Source organism: Sciurus vulgaris (genome assembly GCF_902686455.1).
Source record: "Sciurus vulgaris genome assembly, contig: HiC_scaffold_178_arrow_ctg1, whole genome shotgun sequence".
NCBI lineage: Eukaryota > Metazoa > Chordata > Mammalia > Rodentia > Sciuridae > Sciurus > Sciurus vulgaris.
This window is the reverse complement of record NW_027632875.1, coordinates 1,477,072-1,501,598: the sequence shown is the minus strand read 5'-3', so window position 1 is coordinate 1,501,598 and position 24,527 is coordinate 1,477,072. Positions and strand designations below refer to the sequence as shown.

The 24,527-nt window shown below is 49.9% G+C and overlaps 1 protein-coding gene and 1 long non-coding RNA gene across 2 annotated transcripts in view; one reads left to right on the top strand and one right to left on the bottom strand.

Annotated features, from left to right (window-relative positions):
* Positions 1 to 681: 681 nt before the first annotated feature.
* LOC306652353 (small G protein signaling modulator 1-like) lies at positions 682 to 24,201 on the top strand. The gene is given in 14 exon segments (XM_079125303.1): positions 682 to 1,067; positions 3,786 to 3,948; positions 6,221 to 6,373; positions 7,433 to 7,449; positions 7,452 to 7,499; positions 7,753 to 7,758; positions 7,761 to 7,897; positions 8,023 to 8,154; positions 10,191 to 10,315; positions 13,311 to 13,378; positions 14,337 to 14,500; positions 14,651 to 14,783; positions 21,074 to 21,212; positions 23,466 to 24,201. Coding segments are annotated over 14 exon segments (1,605 nt in total). The 5' UTR covers positions 682 to 916; the 3' UTR covers positions 23,635 to 24,201.
* The window catches only part of LOC306652354, a 908,127-nt gene continuing 884,651 nt past the window's right edge, over positions 1,052 to 24,527 (bottom strand). The window contains exons 2-3 of the long non-coding RNA XR_013761378.1: positions 18,402 to 18,645; positions 1,052 to 1,207 (exon numbers count right to left, since the gene is read on the bottom strand). This is a non-coding gene — a long non-coding RNA (uncharacterized lncRNA). The remainder of the gene's footprint in view (positions 1,208 to 18,401; positions 18,646 to 24,527) is intronic.

Genomic DNA, 24,527 nt, shown 5'->3' with positions numbered 1-24,527 from the left:
ACAGGGAAGGGACCCATTGGCTGGGTCACTTTGGACTTTTCTTCCCCCACCCTGACCTCACAGCCCAGTGATTCAGACCTGGGAAGAACTTTGTGGTCTTCTTTCAGTATTCTCAGTCTCAAGGGCCCATAGAGGAGAGGGAATTTGCTTAAGGTCCCAGAGTGACTCTGAGCAGATTGGGATCTAGAATCCAGTGAGACCACCAGAGGGTCAATGCCACTAGCCGAGTCCTGTGAGTCCTTTTACACTGTCCTCTGTGCTTGGCAAACTGGGGAATTCAGGAAATACTTGTTGAGCGAGCAGGTACAGTAAGAAAAGCCCATGGCCTGGGGTGTGACCAGAGGTGGACTTCTGTCCCCTCTCTGGGCCAGCCCCACCTCCCTGGGCAAGTGCTTCCCCTTGCTGAGATTCCATTTCCCAAAATGCATTCATATGGTAGGTGCCTGAGTGGGGATTTGAACCTGGGTCTGCTGGATCCCAGGGCTGATAGTCTACATCACACAGTCTACATCACACAGTCTACATCACACCTCCTGATTCATCCAACCATTCACTAATGGAAATTCTTATTGAGCACCTACTATGTCCTGGTTATAACACAGTTAAAAAAAGGAGAGGTTTATACCCTCATAGAGCTTATATTCTGGAAGGAGGATGCGGACAGAAGCCAGTAGAGAAAAAGGACAGGGAGGGTGGTAAGTACGCTGAAAGGGCCATGATAAGGGACAGGTTGTGGTCAGGGAAGGAGAGGACATTTGGTGTGACATCTGAGAGAAGCAGCAGCCCACTGTGCAAAAGTCCATGCAAATAATTAAAGTGGGAAGCAGGTAGCTACTAAGTCACAAACCTACTGAAGACAGGTGACAAAGATGTGGAAGGAAAGCAACTACCAGAGTGCTCCCAAAATGGCCTGCAAATGGTCCTGGGGAGCAGCACAGCCTTCTGGGGAGCTGCACCCTGGAGGCACTGGTCTCTCCCCACTGCCTTGCAGGTGAAGCAGATCATGGAAGAGGCGGTCACGTGCAAGTTTGTCCACGAAGACAGCAGCCACATCATCTCCTTCTGTGGTGAGTTGGTGGCCTGTCTGTGGCCTGGAAAGTTTCTTTTCTGGGCGTGGCCTCAGGAAAGGCAGTTCTTTGAGCCAGACTTCTCACATCATGTTTTGTGACTCCACAGTTAATTTTGGATCCTGACTCAATTGGAGAACCTGGAGATACAGAATAGTGAGAGAACCAGTTGACAGTGACTTCTGCACCCTGTGGGGAGGTCACCCTGGCTTGCACTGGGGGATCACCTTGCCCTACATGTGGGCATGCCTTACATAGACCCATGCACCTGAGCAGCGATCTCTGTTCCAGTTTCTCACTCTGCCCATGAACTTGCAAGGTAGAGGGATAGTGTAGACGAGGACTTTTTAAAGACAGGGAATGAAGAGTCCCTGCTGACACATCCCAAGGGACCATGGCCAGCCAGCTCAGCAAAGGAGGCAGGCCTGGGGTGCAGAGCATGACTCAGACTTCTCTCCCTAAACCTGCTCTGCTCATAAGGTTCCAGAAATAACGGCACTGCCAGGCTCGTGCTGTGCTTTGACAGTGGCTGGATATAGGTGCTCTGCGTGAGCCTGAAGTCAGCACTCAGCTCATCGGTGCGTGTGCACAGTGAGTTTGTTTCTCTTCCTCCTCAAGAGTTTCATCTGTAATGACAGGAGCATCTCCTGGTGAAGGTGTCCTCCAGTCCCCCTCCCTGTGACGTTGACCCCCAGGAGGTGCCTGAGTAAAGGCACCTGGCCAGCCCACCAGCTCTGGGCAGATGGCTGGGGCACCACAATGTGCTGAACACGTTCATGTCAGGGAGCCAGAGCCCCAGTTCACCCTCTTTTCACCCAGGCAGACCTGGGTTCAAATCCCAGCTCTGCCTCTTCTTATTGGGTGACTTTGGGCAAGAACTTATTTTTTAAGTGGAATATGTTTATTTAATACACACAGACATACACTCAGGTGTTTATATATGTGTATATATGAATATATGTATTTACATATGTGTACATAAATACATATGTATAAGTACAGATAAGCATTGGGAATATTATCTATGTTTATGTAAAACATTTATATTTTATTACATTTATATAACTATTTATTTTCTCCTGGACATTTTTATTTGCAAATAGAAAACATACATGTCCACATGGAGACTTGCCAACATACCTATCAATTAAACCCTTAGAGAAATAGAAAGTGATAAAAAGTATCATGATAGTTCTCTAACTGACCAAAGTTTCCATGTGAGAGAAATCAGATGGCAGTAACTGAGGCCTGAAGAGTCCCATCGAGGGTGCTTTTATCCAGTGTCCTCAGAGCCTTCACCAGAAAGAATCAAACATTGTACACAGAACCTGAAATTAACTTATTTCAGTATAAGCACATGGAAAATATTGTCTGTATAAGTTAAAACTCAGAATGTAAAAAGAGTTTTACCCATAATGTTTTAAATGCATGAGCAGAGTGGGCAAAACAATCTGGACATTGATTCACACAAGTAAAGGCTGACTCAAACAGAGACGAGCCATCAACCCCAACCTTCTCCCTGTTTCTGCTTGCACAGAACCTTGGCCAAGCTCTCCACCCTGTGTGGTTCACTAGAGCTCTTACTTCATGGGCTTCGTCTCAAGAGTTAGGTAAGGTAAACCTTCCCAGTTATCTGACATCCCCCCAGGTGCCCAGTAAGGAATAGCTGCTGTTATATACTCACTTTTTCAGTAAGCATTAATGTTATACCTGTTGCATACCTGTGCATGAGGAGGTGAGAAGATAGAGGGCTGCCAGAAGCACCAGGAGTAAGATAGAGGCTGTCAGCATGACCTGCACAGGGCCAGTTTCCCAGAATGGCTCACTTCAGCCCAGAAAGGGAAAGTAGTTTGCCAGAGGTCACACAGTGAGTTTACAGTAGAGGCCAGGGTATATAATCCACGTGTCCTGCTCTGAGGAGACTGGGCATAGTCAGAAGTGGGAAGATTGCTACAAAATCCTCAACAGTGTGACTTATGGCTCACCTTGAACTCAGCCTGTGTTTGAATCCTGACTCACTTGCTGGGTGCCCTTGAGCAATTCAGTTCACCTCTCTGATCCTCAGGGTCCACATTTGGAAAGTGGAGGTAGTTTTCCTTCCTTCCTTTCTTTAAACTCCAGCAGAGTTTAAAGGAGACCCATAAACATGAACTGTACTACATTCACAGTAGCAATGATGGTGGTGGTGGTGGTGGTGATAATGATGATAATGATATTGATATTCTTTGGCCCAGGTAGATGTGAGCAGTCTATAACCCATCTCTCTCCCTCTGAAAGGGGTAGAAGTTGGCATTCATAAAGCACCCACTGTGTGCCTGGCTCTGCTAAATACTTCCCATGTGTGCTTTTCACCTCTCCTAACAGCATCTCTGAGGCTAATGCTCACACTACTGCCCTTCCTAGGTGAGAAAGCAGAGGGACTGAGGGGAGGTCGTTTCCCAGTCACACAGCTGGTTAGTGGCTGGCAGAGGACCTGCATAGAGGTGGACCAGCCTTAGCCATGACTGTGAGTTATCCACTACGCTCCCTCACTTCATTAGAGAGTGAAGCCAGCCAGGTGGGGTGCACACGTGTTTTCCTGTAAGGCTGGCCAGAGGCAGGTGATGCTAGGCGTACTGGCTGCCCAAGGAGCCTGTGTCTGATGGAAGCTCCAAGCCATGCTGGGTGCTGGGAACATGGACAGGAGAGTCAGTGCTGCTGCCCACCATGTCCCCACAGCTGCAGTGGAGGCCTGTGTCCTGCATGGGCTGTGGCAGTGGATGGCTGGCTTCCTGTGCAGCAACAAGATCGCAGCTCTCTTCATGAAGGTGGGCAAGAGATTTCCACCAGCCGAGGAGCTGAGCTGCAAAGTCCAGGACTTGGAGCAGCTGATTGAGAGCATGTGAGTGTGGGGACCAGGCTGGACAGCCCCTCCCTAGCCCCTGGCATGCTCTCTGCTCCCCAGACCATCCAGTCTCTTTCTGCCTCAGGGCCTTGGCACATGCTGTTCCTTCAGCAGGCTCGCCTGCTTGGTCTTCCGTGGCCCCAGCTCTGTCACTCCAGCCCTCACCCCACCTTCTTTCACATCACCTGTTTGCTTTCTTCACACTTGTTCTTGCCATCAGGAATTAGCTGTTTCTTGTTTTATTGTTAACTTGATTGTTACCTCTCTGAATGCCACAAGGAAAGGCAGCTACATCCGTGTCATCCTGTTATGTCCCCAGCATCTGGGGCAGTATCTAGCACCTGGAAAATGCCCCTGAGGCAGTTGGTGCTGGGACCACACCCTGTTCTCAGTGCAAAGCCTCAAAGGATCAGAGTGCTCTCTGCCTTCAGGGACCAGCTGCTGGAGCCTTTGATTAAAACTGTCTTGGAAGCCGCTATTGAAGGCGGAGGTGTGTCACTCACCTATCGTGATGCCTGGTTAACGAGTTGGGGAGGTTTATGACTGATTGTGCTACATGGCCTGTTCTGAATACAGAGCCCAACCCCCAACTTGGGGCCTGGGTGGAGAAGGCAAATGGGTTTTAACTCCAATTTGTGCCTGTGGCTCCCATAGACTGTGTCATGAAGGATTCTGAAGCTGTGATTGGGCCTCATGGAAAAATGTGTGTGGATTGATTGACTGTGTCTGTCACAAGCAAGGGAAGGGAAGGGGAGAGACAAACTTACTCTACGTCTATCAGTTCTCTGTTACTACAACAAAATACCTCAGATAATTGACTTAAAAAGAGGACAGGTTGAATTAGACTCAGAGTTTAGAGGTTTTTGTCTGATGACCATTTGGCCCCATTATTGGCCTATGGTGTGGAAGCTGTTTGCTTTATGGCCAGGATGAAAAAATAAAAAGTTTTTCTAAAAAGGAGGAAGAGATCCACATCCCACAGTGCCATTTGAGAGCACTCCCCCAATAATCTAAAACTTTCCACCAGCCCCCCCCCCCCACTAAAGGTTCCCCACCTCCCAGTAGCACCAGGCTGAACACAAAGCTTTTGACACTTGGACCTTTGGGGAACATTTCAGATCCAAACTATAGCATGCCCTATGCTTGTCATCAATTCATAGGCTGATCACTTCACTGAGAAACAGCCACCTGTTTCCCTTACCCTGCAGGCCCTGCCTGCCCAGGGCTGCCCCAGAACCATATGGTGGGCAGAGCTCTGAATTTGGATTTTCCAGCTCCTGTTTGGACTTCTCGGGCACATGGTCTCTAGGTTCCTTCCAGTTCACCTGCTGAATTCCTGGATATTTTCAGATAACTTCCTAAGGAGCTGGATATCCAGGGCCTTTCACAGTGTGAGGTCTTCCCTAGGGAGGGATCAGAGATGCCCTTGCCAGACAGTAAGGGAGAACCATTCATTCTCTTGTGCAATCACTCATTCATGACCATGATCACTGAGCACTCCCTGTGTGCCAGACACGGTGCTAGGCCCCTGAGGTACAGACACAATGCAGGCCCATGCTTGCCTCCTGGTCGACTCTCAGCAAGTATTTTATTTTTTTAAAGTTAAATTGCTTAGTCCATATTCTTAAGATCATAGTATGGGGGGGAAGACAGAAAATGGAGCAGGCATAGGGGCAAAGGACAGCATTGTTCTACAGGCTTCCTGAGAAGCCTTGCTGAGACCCAAAGGGTGAGAAGGGACCCTCCCAAGAATGGGGTGAGGGGAGAGCCAGGAAGCAGCATCAGCCTGTGGAAGGCTCCAGAGAGCCTGACAGCCTCTGGAGTCTGCTCACTGCTCTGTGTGCATCATGGAGTAGGTGGGTAGAGTAAGGGGCTACTGGAGAAGTAGGGGACCAGGTCACTGAGCACCTGCCAGTCACAGGGAAGACTTTTTTTTTCCACAGGGGCACTGGGGAGCCTCTGAAGGGTTCATAGTCCAAGACTCTTGGTCAGCATTTCATTCCAGTAGAGAAAGGGAAGGAGCGAGGGAGCGAGGGAGGTCAGAGGCTGGCTTGCCTGTCAACAGCATCTGAAACCCTCTGTTTAGCCACATCTCCACACTCACTGGGTATTATTCATTTTTCAACACTTGACCCACTGGTTTGGAGCACTATGGGCTCTTGCTTCACTGCCATTCCTTCATTTTCTAGAGAGAATGAGCATTTTCCTGTTTGCATACTGGTCCTGTGGATTTCCTTTTTGGATCTCTTCTTCCCTATTGGTCTTAAAGGCGAAACCAGATCCAGGGCCTCCAGGAAAATTCTTGGAAGCTGCCAAAGCTGCCCAACCTGTCCCTGCTCGCCATCAAGCACCTGTGGATCCACACCGCCTTGTTCGAGAAAGTCCTGGACAAAATTGTGCATTACCTTGTGAAAAACAGCAGGTGAGAGGCCAGATGCCTGCATCTACTCTGCCTCTACCGGCTGCCCATCCTGGGAATTGCACTCTCATGCACAAAGTGCCTTTCTTTTTCCCTTTGACAATGAAGTATATTTGAAAGTGATTTTAAACATGCCTCCTGGATGTTCAACCCTGAGCAAGCCTAGCTTAAAAAGTTGGGAGAATTTGGATGTTTAATACCAGTGCAGGGGCTTCTCATTTAGAGCAGGATGAAGGGACCCTGGGTTTCTTCCCAGGGGGCCACAGCAAGGTGGAAAGTGGCTGAACTGGGCTCCCATGCAGTCTATCTGACTCTAGATCCTGTGTGCATCACCCCCTGCTGTATGCTAGCAAGGGCCTGCAGATGGAGTGACCTGACCTGTGTCACCTCTAGCAAGTCATTTACCCTCTCTGAACCCAACATCCCTGGGAGGCCAAAACAAGGTCCTTTCCAACTTTGAAATTCTGTTGGTTTTGGGGTTGCATGAGTTTTTAAGGAACTGGAAACCATTACACTGTATGTAATACAAACAAATGAAGAAACATTCTGCATGACCCTTATATTGATGGTGTCCCATATACTTGGCAAAGCCAGATTTCGAGGGGCTTTTCTGAGCATCTAAGGGCAGCATTTTCAGCATTAGTTGTGAGGGCTGGAAAGCCTGTTAGCACGGCCTTTGAGTGCACAGTGCAGTTAAGCAGCACTTTATTGCACAGAGATAGGAGGGCAGACATCAGCTGGGCCTTTCAGGACTTCCTGTCTTCACCAGAAGATGTGGTAGAAGCAGGTGGAACCAACTAGCCTGCTCGTGACTCCTGTTGCTCCTAAAGGCTGTCTTCAGAGTGTGTTAAGCAGATGCAAACCACACTCCATGCTGAATACTGTTCATCTCTTGTTTTGCTCAAACGTCTTTCTGGCAGCCCTCTGACATATATGACGATGGTCCCCATTCTACACATGGGGCAGCCAAAGCTCTTGCAGTGAGTGGGCAACACAGCCAAGCTGGAAGTTGTGATCCTCTGCTGGCCTCCATCCAAACCCAAGTGTCCTTTCCTCTTCTAGTAAATACTATGAGAAGGAGCTCTTCTGGTGGACCCTGTGGGTGGCCCCATCCTTGCCTCCTTGTTGGGTATATGGTCTGGTGGTCTGAGTTCCATCTGGTCTGGGGTCTCAGGTACCTCCTGAGGGCCCCTCACCCTCCTCCATGAAAACCGTTCACTGCCTCTTGCTCCCAGGGCCTCATTCTGGTCTCCTGCTTGCAGGACTCAGGCCTCCTAGCTGGCTGGAGGGGAGGGGTAGTGAAATGAGTGGCCCAGCCTGCAGGAGTTGGGAGGGAGGGCGGCACTCTGGGCTGCAGGTTTCCAGCCCCGTGTGCTCTGCAGTGGGGCCCTTGCTCTGGAGTACACCAAGATGAAGACTGTGGACCACTTCTGGACCAACCCCTCGGCTGATGAGCTGGTCCAGAGGCACCACATCCACAGCTCACATCTGTGGCAGGACTCACCCAGCAAGCGGCCAGCCCTCTGTGTGAGTGGGGTGGGCGGTGGGGCTGTGGGAGGGACTTGGGAGCAGGGAACAGGGTAGAGGTCCTGAAGGTCAATCCAGGGCCATCTGTGGAATGGAGCTACCAGATCTGGTAGCTACACTACCAGATCCAGAAGAGGCATTCAAGTGGAAGCATGGATGACCGGCCATCCTTCTCTGCCAGTGACTACGTGGAGTCCTTGCACCAGAACTCCAGAGCCACCCTTCTCTATGGCAAGAACAATGTTCTGGTTCAGCTGGTGAGTGTTCATCTATGCATCTTTGTACCCACCCATTTCTCTTCCTAACTGAGTCCCATACAGGTGAATTAGGGGACAGATTGATGATTGGAATTCAGGCCAACTGGGGCCATTCATCAGTCACCTTCTGTGCCCCAGAGGCTGGCCAGGTTCCAGGGATGTGGGGAGAGTGGGGCACATGCAGCTCCTGCCCTGTGCAGTGTCTCCATTGGCTGTCCCCTCTCTCCAGGGCTGTTGAGTTACAGGGTCAGTATGGTGTCTGGGCTCTGCTGGGAGGAAGCTCTGCAGACTGTCAGCCATCCCAGTTGTGTAGGCACAGTTTCAATCACGGGGTGACCCTGGGCAACTCCTCCTCCCTCTGAGCCACAGTATCTGCCTCACCATGGGCACGAGACCCTGTCTGCTCAAGTGCAAGAAGCCATGGCTTCAAGATGTGCCTTCTTTTGTAAAATGCTATTCAGATTACACTCAGGACTTTTTCACTGCACAATTTCCCCTTATCCGTTTAGAATTAGGTCTTCGAGACCTAATCAAACATAGGTTTTTTGTTTATCTTGTAATCATACATCACCTTCCCAAGTACACACCAGAGAAAGTGTAATTGGTACATTACTTGATATTCCTAAAGTCTTCACAGTCCAGAGTTTAATCTCCTGTATCACTTTTGACTAAGAGTCATTGATGCCCTAAGTTTTCCACATGCTGCTCTCTATTCCATCAGGAGAAGTGATCAACACACTATAACCCATGAGCCAAATGTGGCCCTCTACCTGTTTTTATAAAGTTTTGTTGAAACACAGCCATGACCCCTAGTTTACATGTTATCTAGTACAGCTTTCAGGCTATGGTGGCAGAGTTCGGTTGCAGCCAAGCCTATATGGCTCACAAAGCCAAAACTGTTCTGTTTCTTTACACAAAAATGTTGGTGCCCCCGACCAATGAGCCAAGAAAGTGCAGCAATTCTTCAAGAACATGCATTCTCATCTCTGGGATGGGTCAGATGTCCCTTCAAGCACTCACTTGCTATTTTTCAAGGAAATTTGGACTTACAGGCATCACTGCAGGGGTGAATAATGTGCCTGCTTCACCAATATCACATTAGTACTCTGCTGCTCTTTTCCCAGCCTCTCGATGTCACCGTAACTTTTTTCAATTCAAAGCTGAATCACAGACTAATCTCTCTGAAGGCATTTAAAATAGAAGCTATCCTGTTCATGCACAATAACCGTGCACAAAACTCACCTGAAGTGAGAACAGATACACCCAAATCTGAGTTCAGGCACTCACCTCTGCCTCAGGGTTGTGAGCTCTCATCAAGGATAATTATGTCCCCATTTTAGGAAGGTTAAAATGTGAAAGGAACAGAATGTGCATCTTAGGATTGATGGAATGCTGCTCCTCCATGGGGTGCTTGGCTCAACTGAGGCTGTGTGAGGACCAAGCTGAGCTCCCTATGTATCTGGTGATCAGTAAACAGTTGTGAGTCTTTGCCTGTCATTGAGGTAGATTTGGTGCAGGGGCTGCCTCCTTCATATTTGAGGGATGTTGCCGTATCCCTCCTACTTGGATAAAATAAAGCAGGCAAGAAGTCCTTTGGGCAAGTCTGGGGAGGTGGAGGATCTGACTGCTGGCCCAGAGTGTGCTGGGGATACTTGGGGAGCAGGTTTCTGGGGAATGGGCCACAAAGCTCAACTGCCATCTCTTTCTTCCTTAAGATTGGCCCAGATAAATGCCTGATTTGAAAAGGGTGATGTTAAGAGTGACAGAGTCCCCTTCCTGGTTCTAAAGACCCCTAGGCCTCAGGAGGGAAAGTGCGATGGTGTCAGGGGTGAGCAGCTTTCAGGCTGCACTTGGTGGAACTCTCTGATCCACAAGGTTGGCTGCAGATGGCTTTGCTGAGCATGGCCACCCAAGGAGGCTTTGGAAGGTTTCAGCTTCTCAGATAACTCGGCTCTGCATCCTAGAGTCAAATGGTCAGGACCTTTGTCCATATGTCCTCCACCACCATGGCCAGGACTGATCTCTTCTCTCTGCAGAGGGATGACATGGAGGCTGTACCTGGGTACCTGTCCCTACACCAGACAGCTGACATCATGAACTTGAAGTGGATGCCCAACCAGCTGATGAATGGGTCCATGGGGGACCTGGACTATGAGAAGAGGTAGGATATTGGGTCCACGGTGTGTCTCCTGAGTCCATCTACTCTCCTTGGCATAGGGAGATGCCCCTCCTGGGGGGCAGAGGTGTGCACCCTGCCCTGTCTGCCACTCAACCTGGTTGTTATGGTGACCTAGCCAGCCTCCTTGCAGCTGTGGCCTGAAGGGTAAGCTCAGAGACTCAGGAGGATGAAGAAACTAGAAGAGGGTTAGAGCTGGGGGTTAGCCAGTGCCCCTGACCACCACCCAGAGAGGGACAGCTTTACAAAGACCCACAGAGCCTGCTAATGCAAGATAATCCCTGGTTGCTGCCGACCCTTTCTCGTCACTCCATGAAAGGGGATGGGAGTGATTGCAGGGTTTCTGGTCCCCAGAGCTCTCTTCTTTCGTACCCACGATACATACAACCATACAGCCCTGCAGTAGCTTTGGACTCACACTAAAAAGAGCCACGTGACTGGCTCCCTCCTGCAAAGAAGAGCAAAGGGCACCATGGGGCTGAGGCAGCGAGTCTGTCAATCCAGCCTCAGGTGTCGTGGCCGCTGGTGGGGAGGAGAAGCAGTGATTTGGGCTGTTCTGAATCTACATAAGATTTATTTTTAACTTAAGATTTATTTTTAAAAAAAATTTAATGTGGTTCTGAGGATTGAATCCAGTGCCTCACCTGTGCCAGGCAAGCCCACTGAGACAAAACCCCAGCCCTCGGATTCTAGTTTTTTTTTTTTTTTTTTTTTAATTTTCTTTAAAAATATTTTTATGGTGAAGAACTTGTAACATAAAAATAGTCATGACACAAGTTCCTGTGCCCCAGCCCCTACCCCAACATGTTATTCTGAAGAAGCTTGCAGACCACATGGATTTCATATGCATTTTTAAATGTATCTTAAAAAAAAAAAAAAAAAAAAAAAGGACTCATTTCAGGAAACATGACCAAAACTGCACTGGGTAGATCTCCCCACCCCCAAGGTTGGCTGCAGGTGGCTTTGCTGAGCACAGCCACCAAGGAGGCTCAGGAAGGCTTTAGCATCTCAGATGCTGCTGTGTTCTACATACTATCAAGTTCACTGTGGTCCACGTTAGGTCTTGGGGTGATTCATAACATTTTCTCAGCTGGTCACTTCCTGTTCAGAGGTTACCACCTGTTCTCAGAGGTGGTCAGGGAGAGGTCCCAGACTGGGCTGGGTAACTCTGTCCCTGCCAGACTCTGGAGTTTCTAATGAAGAACAGTGTAGGGGCTGAGGAGAGGCCCTTGGCCTGGAACTCAACTCTCCATCTTGAACCTTGGAATCGGGCTTTCCCTGGCCTCCCAGATGAGTGTGGCTCACTCGAACTTCCTAGTGTTTGTCAAACCGTAGTCACATGACCAGCCTGTGCACCCTCCTCTATCTACCACCTCACCCTCCAGCTTTAGATCCTTGAAGACAGGGCCCCAGCCTTGCTCACAGCTGATTCCTGACACCAGCCACAGATTGTAGCACACAGTAGGTGCTGGGACAATCTACTCATTAAATATTTACTGAGCCCCACTCCCTGCTACGCACTGTACTAGACACAGGGAACTAGCTATTCATTCAAAGGACAGCAATACCTTTACCATCTCAGAGCTCATATTATCCTGGGGAAGAAAATGAATAACTAAGTAGACATAAATATAGATCCTCGCTTAACCATCCCTTGCTGGTTGACCCAGAGTATGCCACTCCACCTCTCTGAGCCTCAGTTTCCCCCTTCTCTCCAGGGAGGGAGTTGGACAAGATGGTCTCCCCAGATTCAAGAGATTCCCTGAAGGCTTAATAAGTGCTTCTCAAATCCTAAAGCATGTCCTTCCTAACAGCAAAGCTCTAAACAGCCCTGGGACCCTGCTAATTCCTTGGACTGTAGGCCAGGAGTGTGTGGGCAGGAAACCCGTGATGCCGGTGTTTGGAGAAAGACACTGACCACATCCTCACCCGCTTGCTGCTGCTCCCACCCTCAGGCTCCATGTTTCCACATCATCCTTTCCTCTGTAAACAGGCACCACTAGGTGCTGATGCACTGAGTTCCCACTGAATCTGGACCTTCAAGGTCACCATCCTGGCCTTGGGGGCTTCCACCTTCCTGAGCTCTGAACCCCAGCTACCCTTGTTACTCTCATGCAGAGCCTGGGCCTCAGTGGAAGAGAGAAACAGGCAGGAATCAGAAACATGAGGTTGGAGTGTGGGGAAGGGAGATGACCAGGGGCTTCAGATGAAAAGGGTCCCTCTTTGGGACCAAGAGGCAATGACAATCAAGGGGACAGTCCTTGTCTGGAAAGCACAGGAGCACTTCTGTCTCTTTCTAGCCATCGCCTCCTCTTGCACAGCCATGGTCAAAACTCCCCAGCTGGGTTCCTTAGTGTTAGAGAAGAAACATCAGGCTCTGGAGTCAGGCTGGACTTGGCTCAGGCCTCTGCCCTGCTGCATGGCGCATGTAAGTGGGAGAACCGCTTTACCATTTGGCAGATTCATCTGCCACACCCTTACCCAAGGCCCCAGCAACTGCATGCCCAGGGATCTACCCAGGCAGTGATAACTTTTATCTACACAAAACTTTGTACGTAAATGTCCATTGCAGCATTATTCCTAACAGCTCAGCTAGAGGCAGCAATTCTGGTGTAACTCTGATCCTTGGGTCTCACTGGTTCTTCTTGGGTCATGGGGACATCCTGTACCATCCGGGACAGTGGATCATGCTAATTGGCCAGGTCTGGGTCTGGTGATCATTGCTGGGGCTATGGGGTAGAGAGTTGGTGGGTTCTGCCCCACCTGGGCCACATGGGCTGGGGGAGAGTGCTTCCCTCCATAATTGAGGTGCTGGAACCAAAAATAAAGGAGGAAGTCTGGGCAGGCTGGAACACAGGTTGGGGATGAGTAGGTCCTGATGAGAAGGGAGGACCTCAGGAGTGGTCCTCTGGCTTCCAGAGCCCCTCCCCACTGTGAGGTAGGTGGGCTTCCTGCAAGCCTAGCCCTCTCTCCTTTTCATCATCTACTGGGACTATGCCATGACCATCTGCTTGGAGGAGATTGTCCACCTGCACTGTCAACAGCAAGGTGGGGACCACAGGAGAGCAGGGGCCTGGCTGGTATTCCTCTTGGATCCCCTGCCTGCCTCTAGCTCTGATTGTTCATTTGCATCATGAGACAAGGTGGTGGGACAACCTCTTACCTGTGCAACCTCAAGCAAGTGACTGGGTTTCCCCCTCTGTAAAATGACAAGGCCTGTCATTTAATTGTACAACAACCCAGTGATAGGCATGTTCCCATTTTAGAAGTGAAGAAGCCACTTGACATGAAGCCACATAGCTCGTAAGCTCCAGAGCCTGAACTCAAACCAGGTCTTTGTAGTGGTTTTTGAAAGTTAGAAGATACAGTAAGAGGGAGTAGATGGCTCTCCTGCTTTAGAAAGCAAGTGGTCTGTGTCCCACTGAGGTCTGAAGCACTGCTGCTCAAGTCTTGAACAAGAGAGACCTGGGTTCAGATCTGTGTGACCTTGAGGAAGTTATTTACCCTCTTCGAGCCTGGGGTTCATTTGTAAAATACGCCCTAGTGGATCAGCCTCACAGGGATGCTGTGTCAGACAAGACGAGGATACTTGTGTTGTATTATGCTGCCACACAGTGAATGTTACCATACTAGCCAGAGTCAGCCAGGGGCCTGAGGGGTGAAATTGGACACCCCAAACCCCAGTAAGTCATATTTGCCCCAGATTCTTGAGGAGTGTGGGTGTTTCAGGGCATCTTCTCCTTTGGTGGGTAGCTTTAGGGAGACCCAGCCACACTGTCCCTGACCTTGTCCTGTAGTTCTCCAGCCAGGTGGATTGTGGGTAGGAGGAGTGGGACACAGGAGGGGTAAAATCTGCCCTGATCTTTGGCCCAGGCCTGGCCCAGAGCCTCAGGCCCTGGGGTCTGGCTTGGCATCTCTGGGAATGTGTGTTTGCAGAGTCGGGGAGCCCATCACCATGCCTCATAGTGACTTCCCACTGGGTCTTTTCTGCCAGTCACAGTGGCAGTGGACAGTGGCGGGACAGTGGTGTTGGTCAGCCAGGATGGAATCCAGAGGCCGCCCTTCCGCTTCCCCAAGGGCAGGCACTCCCTGCAGTTCCTCTCCTGCCTGGAGAATGGGCTGCTCCCCCATGGGCAGCTGGACCCACCTCTCTGGTCCCAATGGAGAAAGGTGAGTGGCCATGGGGCTTTGGGGAGGCTGGGGAGGTCTTCGCTGCCTGTGAGCCCTCATGTGATTTCACAGACTCGTGCATGCCCTGCCAAGACCCCTCAGGCTGTGCAGGGGACAGGGGCGTCCTTGCATTACAACATGTCCTTTCAGGGCAAAGTGTTTCCCAAGCTGCACAAGTGGAGCCCTCAGGGTTCCTCCAAGTCCACATCTTCAGACAAGGAAGATGAGGAGGCCACAGATTACATGTTCCGGATCATCTACCCTGGCATGCAGTCTGAATTCGGTAAGCTGCCCTGGCCCTGGGCCCCAGGGATCCACCTGCCAACTGAGCCTGAAAACGATCCCAGGTGTTTGGAACGAGAAGATAGGAGATCTGGCAGGGGGACCTGGGATCTTGGCAGCCTCAGCTCTCCCCAAATATGGGAACCAATAACCACTCTCCACCTGGCTCATAAAGATGTCACCAGACAGGAAGCGACACGGGGTAGTGACAGGGGTGTGGGCTTTGGGATCCCAGCTAAACCTGGGCAAGTCACTCCACCCATTTGTCTCGGTTTCCTCATCTGTGAAACAGTGATGTGTGCAGCACCCGTTTCACAGGGTTGCTAAGAGGGTTAATTGAGATTGCGCATTTGGCACCTAAAATTCTCGAATGTTAGCTGCCATTACATGCGTCTTGTTAATGGTTTACTTCAGACTAAAACTTCCATGAGGTATGGGGGTGGTTAGAGGCAGCATGTGGGGTGGGTCTTGCACATGGGAGCCCTCAGTGAGTGGCAGCAAGAACAGCCCCAGGAGGCTCCCCAGCGGCACAGTCCCCCAGGTGACAGCAGATGTCGTGCTGTCTGCATGCTGACTGCTGTGAAGAGATGCCATGCCAGCGTCAGCTCCCCATGATCACGGGCTGCTGTGCGAATACCATGAATGAATCTTTGAACAGCACTCACTCAGATGGGGCCTGGCTTTCAGTGTGCCTCTCTGGCTGGCTCTTAAACCACTACTGAATCACAGCTCTTCTGTTAAGCTCATTTGTTTAACCTTCTGCAGCCACGTTGGTTCCATTTAATGGACAGTGGTCCTGAGCCTCCCTTTGCATAAGTGACCATGTGCTGAGCTGTGAGAGGTTCTTTGGAAAGTGGACAGATGTTCTCCCTGGCAGGGTGGGCTTGTGGAGCCAGGTCCCCACTGCCCTGGCTCTGGTCCACGGCCAAGCACCACCTTGGGCCTGGGGCAGGCTTGGCAGTCAGGCATTGTGTCTGTTGGGGTAAACTGTGTTCACCCATGATGTTCTTTCATGGCCAATTAGGAGAAAAGCCCTGTGTTCCCAGCTCACCCAGGCATTACAGAGCCACTACCACAGCCATGGCTGCCCAGCATCAGGCCACGGACTCCTCCTAGCTCCCCATGGTAGTGAGTCTCTCTTGTAGCCCTGGCCGTGCACCAAGGCTGTTCTGGCCCAGTGCTGAAAAGGCTGTCTGTGCAAGTGAGAATCCCCAGGATACCGAGCTGGTTCTGTTCCCTTTCCCAAGAACCAGGACTCCCACCCCCGGAGACTGACAAGGCCTCGCAGCACCTCACTGGTGAGCCCGCGATTGGGAAAGGCCAGATCCCCTGGAGCTCTTCCAAGGAAATGCTTCCTGCAGATTCTCACCCAGCAAATAATTTGCTCCTGCTGGGAGCCAGGCTGGCTGCTGTATGTTAATTTTGGGGAGATCCCTGTTATACTGTTGGGGGTCAGTGTGGCAGGAACAGAGGCCAGTAGTGCCCACCCTCAGTCCTCGGCTCTTCCTGTGCTGGGCATGTTGTTTAATCGCCAGCTCCCCTTCTCAGTGTCTCTTCACCTGAAAGGTTCCTCTGGCCACCAAGGTCCCTTCTCCCATGTGTGAGGCATGTTGGAAGTGTCAGGGAATCAGTCTCCCTGGAGCATCCCCCAGCCCCTGTCTGACAGGTTTTGTGCATAGATACCCCAGCCCCTCGCCCTCAGGTGAGCAAGCTCTGAAGCCTCTGTGCTTTGCAGAGCCCCTCAGGGTTCCCCAGGGAATTTAGGTGCAGTTGCCCCTCGTGGAAACCTGCTTATTCTTGGTCTTTCCTACCCTGTCTCACTTCACCTCCCCACTGTTCATGCTTCTTAGTACCACCTCCCAAATAATTGGCACTGGGGTCCTTCTCTGCCTTTGAGGAAACCCTGATGAAGCAGTGTATTTAGGAGGGCTCCTCCACCTTAGCATCACTGATGTGATGTCTGGAAGCATCCTTCATAGGACAGGGTTGTCCTGAGCTCAGGAGGGTGCAGAGCAGCATCCCTGGGCTCCACCCTGGATGCCAAGTAGCAAACCTTTCACATTCCTCCAACTTGTGACAAGAAATGTCTCCAGATATTGCCATGTTGACTTTAGGTGGGAAGGTGTGCAAAATTGCCCCTGCTTGAGAACCACTGATTTCGAGAAAAGAACCACCACTGAGTCTGCTCTGCCACTGCAGGAAACCCCCGTGCTCCTTCCTGTTTAGGTCTCTTTTCCTTATCTGGGGAACAGGGTGACAGCACTCCCCACCAGGGTCATAGTCTGAGGACTCAGAGTGATGATTTGGGAAATGCCTGGTTTCCAGGTGCAGGCCCAATCCTTGGTGGATGCTCAGGTCACAGTCCAGTGTCCTTACTGAGTGCCACATGTGTCAGGTCCACTTCTGTGCTCTATCTTCATTCATTTTGTCCCCAGCACAGCCCTCCCAGGCAGGATGTCATCACTGTTCCCCTGTTGCACAGAGGAGAAAACAGGCACAGAAAGGTAAAGCAGTAGATCCAAGGTCACACAGCTGGTTTGGGGCGTGGCTGGGCTCTGGACACAGGTGGTCTGACTCCAGAGCCTGTGTCTCTAAGCACCACCCCATGCATATTGTTTTCACGGAGGGAAGAGGCCAAGTGGTTTCACCCTCTTCATCCTCAAGGTCAGAGGCAGCCCTGGTAATGGGGACCCCATCCTTGGTTGAAATTCTCAGGGGCCTGAGCCACACAGGGTTTACCAATTAAAAAAACATCAGAAGGAAATAAACCCTTTCCCGTGGGCCACATTTTACAAATAAAGTGTTACAGGAACATGGCCACTTCCATTAATTTACATAGTGTCTGTGGCTACTGTCAGGCCACCACAGCAGAGGTCAGTGACTGTGACAGAGCTCAGGTGGCCCACAGAGCCAAAAATATGTATCATTGGGCCCTTTGTGGAGAAAATGTGCAGGTGCTTGGCTCCAACAGGACAGTTATTTCACCCTGTGGGGAGAGGCTGTGGCTGCAGCTGCTTCTGATCTCCCTCCCACTGTCATATACCCTAGTCTACATCTCTTGGCTTCTGACTGGTCTTTATGCAGGAGGCAAAAACAAACTCCAGAGCATGTGGACAGGGCCACCGTCAGAGACTGGCATTTCAGACTCCTCTGTTGCTGAGGTTGTCTCCGCACTGTGGTGGCCACAAGGCCCATGTGCCAACCAAGCACTCGAGAAGTGTGTGGGCTAGTGCAATCGAGATGTTCTGTGGGTGTAAAACACAACCCAGATTTTCAAGTCTTTATATAAAAAAAAAAAGAATGTGAATTATGGTATGAATAATTTTATATTGATTATATGTTGAAATGAGAACATTTTGGGAATGTTGGTTTGAATAAAATACATTGTTGCAGCTGTCTTCACCTGTTTAATGTGGCTCCTCGGCAGTTTTGGATTCTACGCATGGCTGCTTCACATTCCCATTGAGCAGCGCTAGTCTGGAGCAGGATTTCTCACTGTCAGCTCTGTGGGCCTGGTGGGCTGAATGATTCTTTGGGTGCAAGGTTGTCTTGTGCTTTGTGGGGTGCTGGGCAGCATCCCCGGCCTCTGGCCGCCAGATGCCTGTACCACTGAGCTTACCTGCAAGTTGTGACAACTGAAGTCTCAAGACATCTCCAGACCTGCCCCAGTTGAGAGCCCATGGGAGGAGAGACAGGAACCAGTGGAAAATGACATCAGGGATCTGATTGGAGCTCAGAGTCGGGCCTCCTAGTTTGGAATTTCACTCATTAGCTGGATGGTCCTGGGCATGTTGCTCTGTGTGCGTCAGTTTCCTCATCTATAAAAGGGGATAATGATAGTACCTGCACTCAGTGAGAGATGACTGTCGTTAAAGAGAAGGGAGACTTCTGTTAAAAAGTCCAGCTTTGCCAGTTACTCCCTGGTGGGTCTTAGGGTAACAAAATTAGATCATCACTTGGAGGCTCAGTTACTTCTGCAAGATGAGCAAACAGATGCCCCCCTGACAGGGTCACTGTGGACGGTAAGGCAGAGCACTGCCCAGCCCAGCACCCACAGAACTAGTCACTTGATAACCATGAGCATTCTCTTGTCCTCTAATCAAACACAGTATGCCTGGGGGTGGGGGGCTGTGGAGAGCAGGGCAGGGGGATGGTTCAAGCCCCAAGGAATTGGTTCTTGTGCCTTGTCTCCCTGTCCCACCCACCCCAGACCTCCCCTTCACCAGGGCTTTTTTGTTTTGTCTCTCACGTTGTCCCTGACATCTTGGCCAGTGCTTGCCCCATCTCTGTGGGAACCGGCTAGATGATGATTCCTGCTGGTCAGCCGTGCTGGTAGTGGCCAGGCACTCAGTGGGCATGAGCCAGATGGAATACCACCCTCTCTACACCAGGCCTGAAGGAGCAGCTTCCCTGTAATGTCTGGGCTCCCCACTTCCCCAGGGGCTGGGTCCTAGCCACCTCTGCCATGTTGTCATTTGAGTCTTGGTTCCAGGGGAGATGGATGGAAGGGACCAATCGATGCCCTCAGCCGTCCACCCTGGAGCAGGTAGCTGGCAGCATGGTGGATCCAGTAGTGGAGGGACTGGTTGGTGAAGCCTGCTGGGTCAAGGGGCTGGGATGAAGTCATGATTGTCCCCACTTGGGCTAAACCAATCAGCACTTCCCTGAGACTGGCATGGAACTGCAGATGTCTTTCTAGAACAGACTAGGGGGGGTCACTGCCCTTTTTGGGCCATCTCCTTGGTGAATCTGCATGGGGAGGGCAAGTGTGGCCTTAAGAATCACATTCTGTGGGCCAGACAGATGCCAGTGGGTGCTGAGCTCTGATGGCCAGTGGGTCAGGTCCACAGCTCCCTCTCCCCATAGAGCTGAAGGAGAGTCAAAATAGGACAAGTTGTCCAGGAGCCGTGGCATATGGGGAATGGGCACCTCTCTGAGTTCCTGGAATAAGAATAAGAAAACCATGACCCATGTGCCAAATCTGGCCTTGTTCTGTACAGCTATGAGCTGAGGGTGGTTTTTATTTGTTTCAGTGAGTGAAAAAAATCAAAAGAATATTTCATGACATGTGAAAAAGATGCAGAGTTCACATTTCAGTGTCCATCAACAAAGTGGCCTTGGAACACACCCAGGCTCCTCTGTTTACATTTTGTGTTTGGGGACTTCTGCACTGTGATAGCAGAGTTGAGTGTTTACGACATAGACCAGATGGCTCGCAAGTCTAAAGTACTCAACCACCCAGCAGATTCGTAGACGTCATGGCTCTCATAAAGCTTGGAAAGAAGGAAATCAGGGAAACTGAGTGTTGTGTCCTGGGAGCAACTGATCAGGAATCACTAGTGTCCAGGAGTGAGACATCAGGATCTCTGGAATGTGGCTGCTGTGTCAAAACTGTTTGAAAAATACAGATTTGAGCCAGACATGGTAGTGCACACCTGTAATCTCAGCAGCTCCAGAGTCTGAGGCAAGAGGATGGCAAGTTCAAGACCAGCCTCAGCAACTTAGCAAGGCCCTAAGTAACTTAGCAAGATCTTGTTTCAAAATAAAAAAGGGAGGCTGGGGATGTGACTCAGTGGTTAAGCGCCCCTGGGTTCTGTCCCTGGTACCAAAAAAAAAAAAAAAAAAAAAAAAAAAATTCCAGATTTGAGGACTTTGTCTCCAGGAGGTGAATTCAGTAGGTCACAGATACAGAATGGGCTTGTAACTTTCTGATTTTGTGGGCTGCCAGTCTGCCGGCACCCACCTAGTGGAGCACCTTTGTGGCCCAGGACCATGGACAGCACCAGCACGCTTCTCCCTCACCCACTGGTCTCTTGCCCTAAGTGCTCTGCCTCCTCCCTGGATTCAGGCTCCTTTCTCTTGGACCACCTGCTGCTCCCTGGGAGGCCCATCTCTGGGGACTCGTTCCCTTAGCCTTCCCAGAAGCACCCAGCAGGCTCCCTTTCTTCCCCTCCACATTCTGTGAGCACAGCTAGATGACAACATGGTGAGGCATGGCTGCATGTTTTCTTGGCTCTGGTTTCCTGGTTCTTTTCTTCTCTCTAGCCATCATCAGCTCTGCCCATCTTCTGGAGTCTCCAGATCTTTGTGGTGGTTTTCATTGGATCAGGTGGGCTCCAGGACCTCAGTTGCACTCTGATCTAAATGGCTCTTTCCTACTTTGTCTTTCAGGGTCTTTTTCTTTCCCTGTGCCAGCCTGGAGGATGGGGGGAACTGCTTCCTTTGGGGGTGAGGTTTTTATGACCTACACAGATTTAACCAAGGCTCTTTTGCCCCTTCTATTTACCACAGTCCCCCAAGATCTGATGGATGTCTCCATGAACATCCTCCCATCTCCATGGCAACCCAGCCCCTGGAAATCTTCCTGCTCGTCCTGTTCACAGAGTGGCTCAACTGGTGGCAGCTCAACCAATGACTGCAACCATGAGAGGTAGGAGGGACTTGTGCTGTTCATGGAAGAGGCTGAAGGATTACCCAGAGCTTTGTGGATGCCCGCTTCTTGCCCTGCACCAAATTTGGAGGAATGAACACAAGCTATGGAATCAACCAGAGGTAGATTAAAATCTGGCCTTGTGTAGTTGTAGCTGTTGGAACTTACTCACTGTATCAGTCAGGATAAACAAGATTGTGCCACAGTAACAAATAGACCTGAGATCTTAGTATAACTTTATACAGCAACTGCTTTATCACGCATGATGTGTGTCTATCATGGGTCAGCCGGGAGCTCTGCTTTCTTCACACTAAAGGGCAGCCACTGTGGATGTTGTTCATCTCACAGTCTGGAGGGACTTGAATCAACAACAAATGATCCACCAAAAAATGTTACTTATAATGTCCTCTTCCAATCCATTGACACCACCCACAGGAAACCAGGAATTGCAGCCCTACCATGTGCTTGGAAGGAAGAAACCAAAAATAATATTTAGACAAATGCCTACAAAATGCTTCCTTTATGTGATTATGAGGAGCAAATCAAATAATGGTTTAAAGTGGCCAGCACATGGTACTTGGCACGTGGCAATGTTCAGTAAATGACACTCAATGTTTTCTTGCACTAAGTTAAATCTCAAGTTCATCTCTGTCCATATCCACAGAACTTTTTCCTCTTGGGAACTACTCAGCCCATTCATGAGACTGGTGTAGTTTCCCACTGGCCTAGCTTGGCCTGGCCTGGGAGAATCCCTTCCTTCTGGCCTTGCTGGCCTTCTTTCTAGTGGTGTCCAGTCTTCAGGCACGGGACTGTGAAGGGTGGAGGCCAGCATCGGGTCTTCAAAGCTTCCTTACCCCTGGCTTTTCAGTAAGTGGTCCCACAGCATCACCTGGGCAGATTCTCAGCTTATTACCTACTAAATGAGAAGCTGTATTTAACACCCTAACACACGTGTGAACATTTAAGTGTGAGAAGCACTGATGCAGCTGGAGACTCTCAAATTTTATTGTACATCAATCACCTGAGGAAGTGCAAAATGCACAGGTTCCAGGACTTCTTCCTAGAGATCCTGATTGAGGTCTCTTGAGGGACCAGGAATTCACGTTAGAGAAATCCCAAGTGTCTCAGGCTGCACCTGTCATCTCCATGGGCCATTGAGAAATGCTGCTTTCCCTAATACACACTCTGATAGTATTTGCTAATGTATCTGTCATGGTGGAGAGCTCACCACCTTGTTGAGCCCAAGCCTGCTAGGGAACAGTGGTGGGTGTGATGCTGTGCTTCTGTAACCTGACCAAGTCAACCTCACCACCCTGAGGCACAAAGACAATATTTTCTCATGTGCATAACTGGAGATTGAGGTGTGTTTGCTCTCCACCTTCCCTGGGCTTTCCTGGGCATCCCCTGGGATACCCTGAGAATAAATACATGGCTATTGTTCCATTCTGTGCTCTGCAAGAACATAAAGCACTCCTTTGGCAATTCTTATAATTTTCAGCAATGCTAGGGACTTACTCTTCCCTTAGCCAAAATGGCACCCGAAACGGCCATGCAAGGGGAAGTTTAGAGATGTCACCTGCTTTGCGGTGATCCCAACTGAATCCCAGCACGTATTTGTTTGGTTCTACTGGGCCACTTGGAGAAAGTCACAGAAACCCACTTCAAGCTGATTCAAGGAGAAAATAAAACATGTTGGCATAACTGAGAAGTTCAGATGCAAGCAGCATCTGGATGGATGATGCTCAAAATAGGAAGCCCTGTCTGTGTCTTCAGATGTTGGCTTCACTTGCCTGTTTGCTAGTTCCACTCTCTGCTCTCAGGCAGGCCCTCCCTGTACAATGGCAAAGAGACTCCCAGCAGCCATGAACGTATATCTCCCTGGCTTAGAAACTCAGGAGATTAAAAAAAAAAAAAAAAAGTGCCCATTTCTTGGTAGTTCCAACAAAAGTCCCAAGGGCTGATTCTCATTGTCCCAGGTTGGGTCACACGACCATCTCTGAGCCAATCACCATGACTTCAAACTGGGTCCTGCACTAGGTAGTTATTTGTCCCATCCAGACCACAGGGACAGAGCTTTATGGGAGAGGTGATACCTCAAAGGAAAACTGGGGTTCTGATAAGAAGGGGCAATGTAGCTGTATGGAAATCGCAGCAACTCATGCTACGGTCCCCTCAGAGAATGGCTGTGATCCTCTTCAGAAAACATGGGCTATGTGTGGCTCTTGTAAAACATCTTCCTTTCTCCACCTGCAGGGCTCCTCTGAAGCTGCTCTGTGACAATATGAAGTACCAGATCCTCTCCAGAGCCTTTTACAGATGTGCATGTACATCTCCATTGCTGGAGTGGTCTCCAAGGAGCATCTACTTAGTGCCTGCTGTATGCCAGAAATATCCAGGGACAGAGCCTGGCTCTGAAGTTTGAAAATCCCTACCTTCTAGATATCTGGTTTCAGGCTCAGTTTGCTCATCTACAGATTGTGGATAATTTTATCTCTGGGTTCTAAGAGGGCAGTGGACACTGGGGCCCCTGGGAAAGGATGCTTGGTTTGGTTACTACTGCATCCTGAGGATTTGTTTACAGGATGGAATGAGAAGAGAGTGTAAAGTCTTTAGCACCTAGTATTGCATGTTGTACGTGCTCAGTATACATAAGTTCCATTTCTCAGGCAGAAGAGAAAGGTGACCTGATTCCATCCTCAAAACTTAAAGATTAAAACTAATAACATAGATATTTTGGTTGTTTCCATTAATCAGATAAGGCACACAGGGGCAAAGTGATTTGCCCGTGTTCACACAGCTAACAAGATTTAAAGACCTAGGACTTGAATCCTGGCATGCTTGACTCCAAAGGCTTTTTTTTTTTTTTTTTTTTTCTTCTCTCTACAGTCTAGTTTCTCAGCACATTTTATTTCCCAAGCCTCACAATCTGGATGGGGAAGATAAAGCATGCATTTTTAGGGATTCTAGAAAAGTTCTAATACACCCTGCATGGGCCTGCACATTTAAGTTTGAAAACAGTTTCCTTGTCAACTAGTTTGGGAAACATTGAGGTTTTCTGTATTCTTCGGGACTTCTTTCAGAACCCTTTCTATGCTAATATCCCCATCCCACTCAAGAAATTGAGGGCATGGGCAAGTAAGAGGAGCATTCCCTCAAATGTATTTGGCCACAAAAACCTGGATGGGCCTGCATGGACCCATCATCTTCAAGTGCCCAGAGAGACAGGGAGTGTAAGCTCCCCTCAGCTGAGGTTCTTCCCTGTTCTGTGACCACCATCTCCAGTGCCCGAGGCAGAGCCTGGCATGCAGCAGGCAC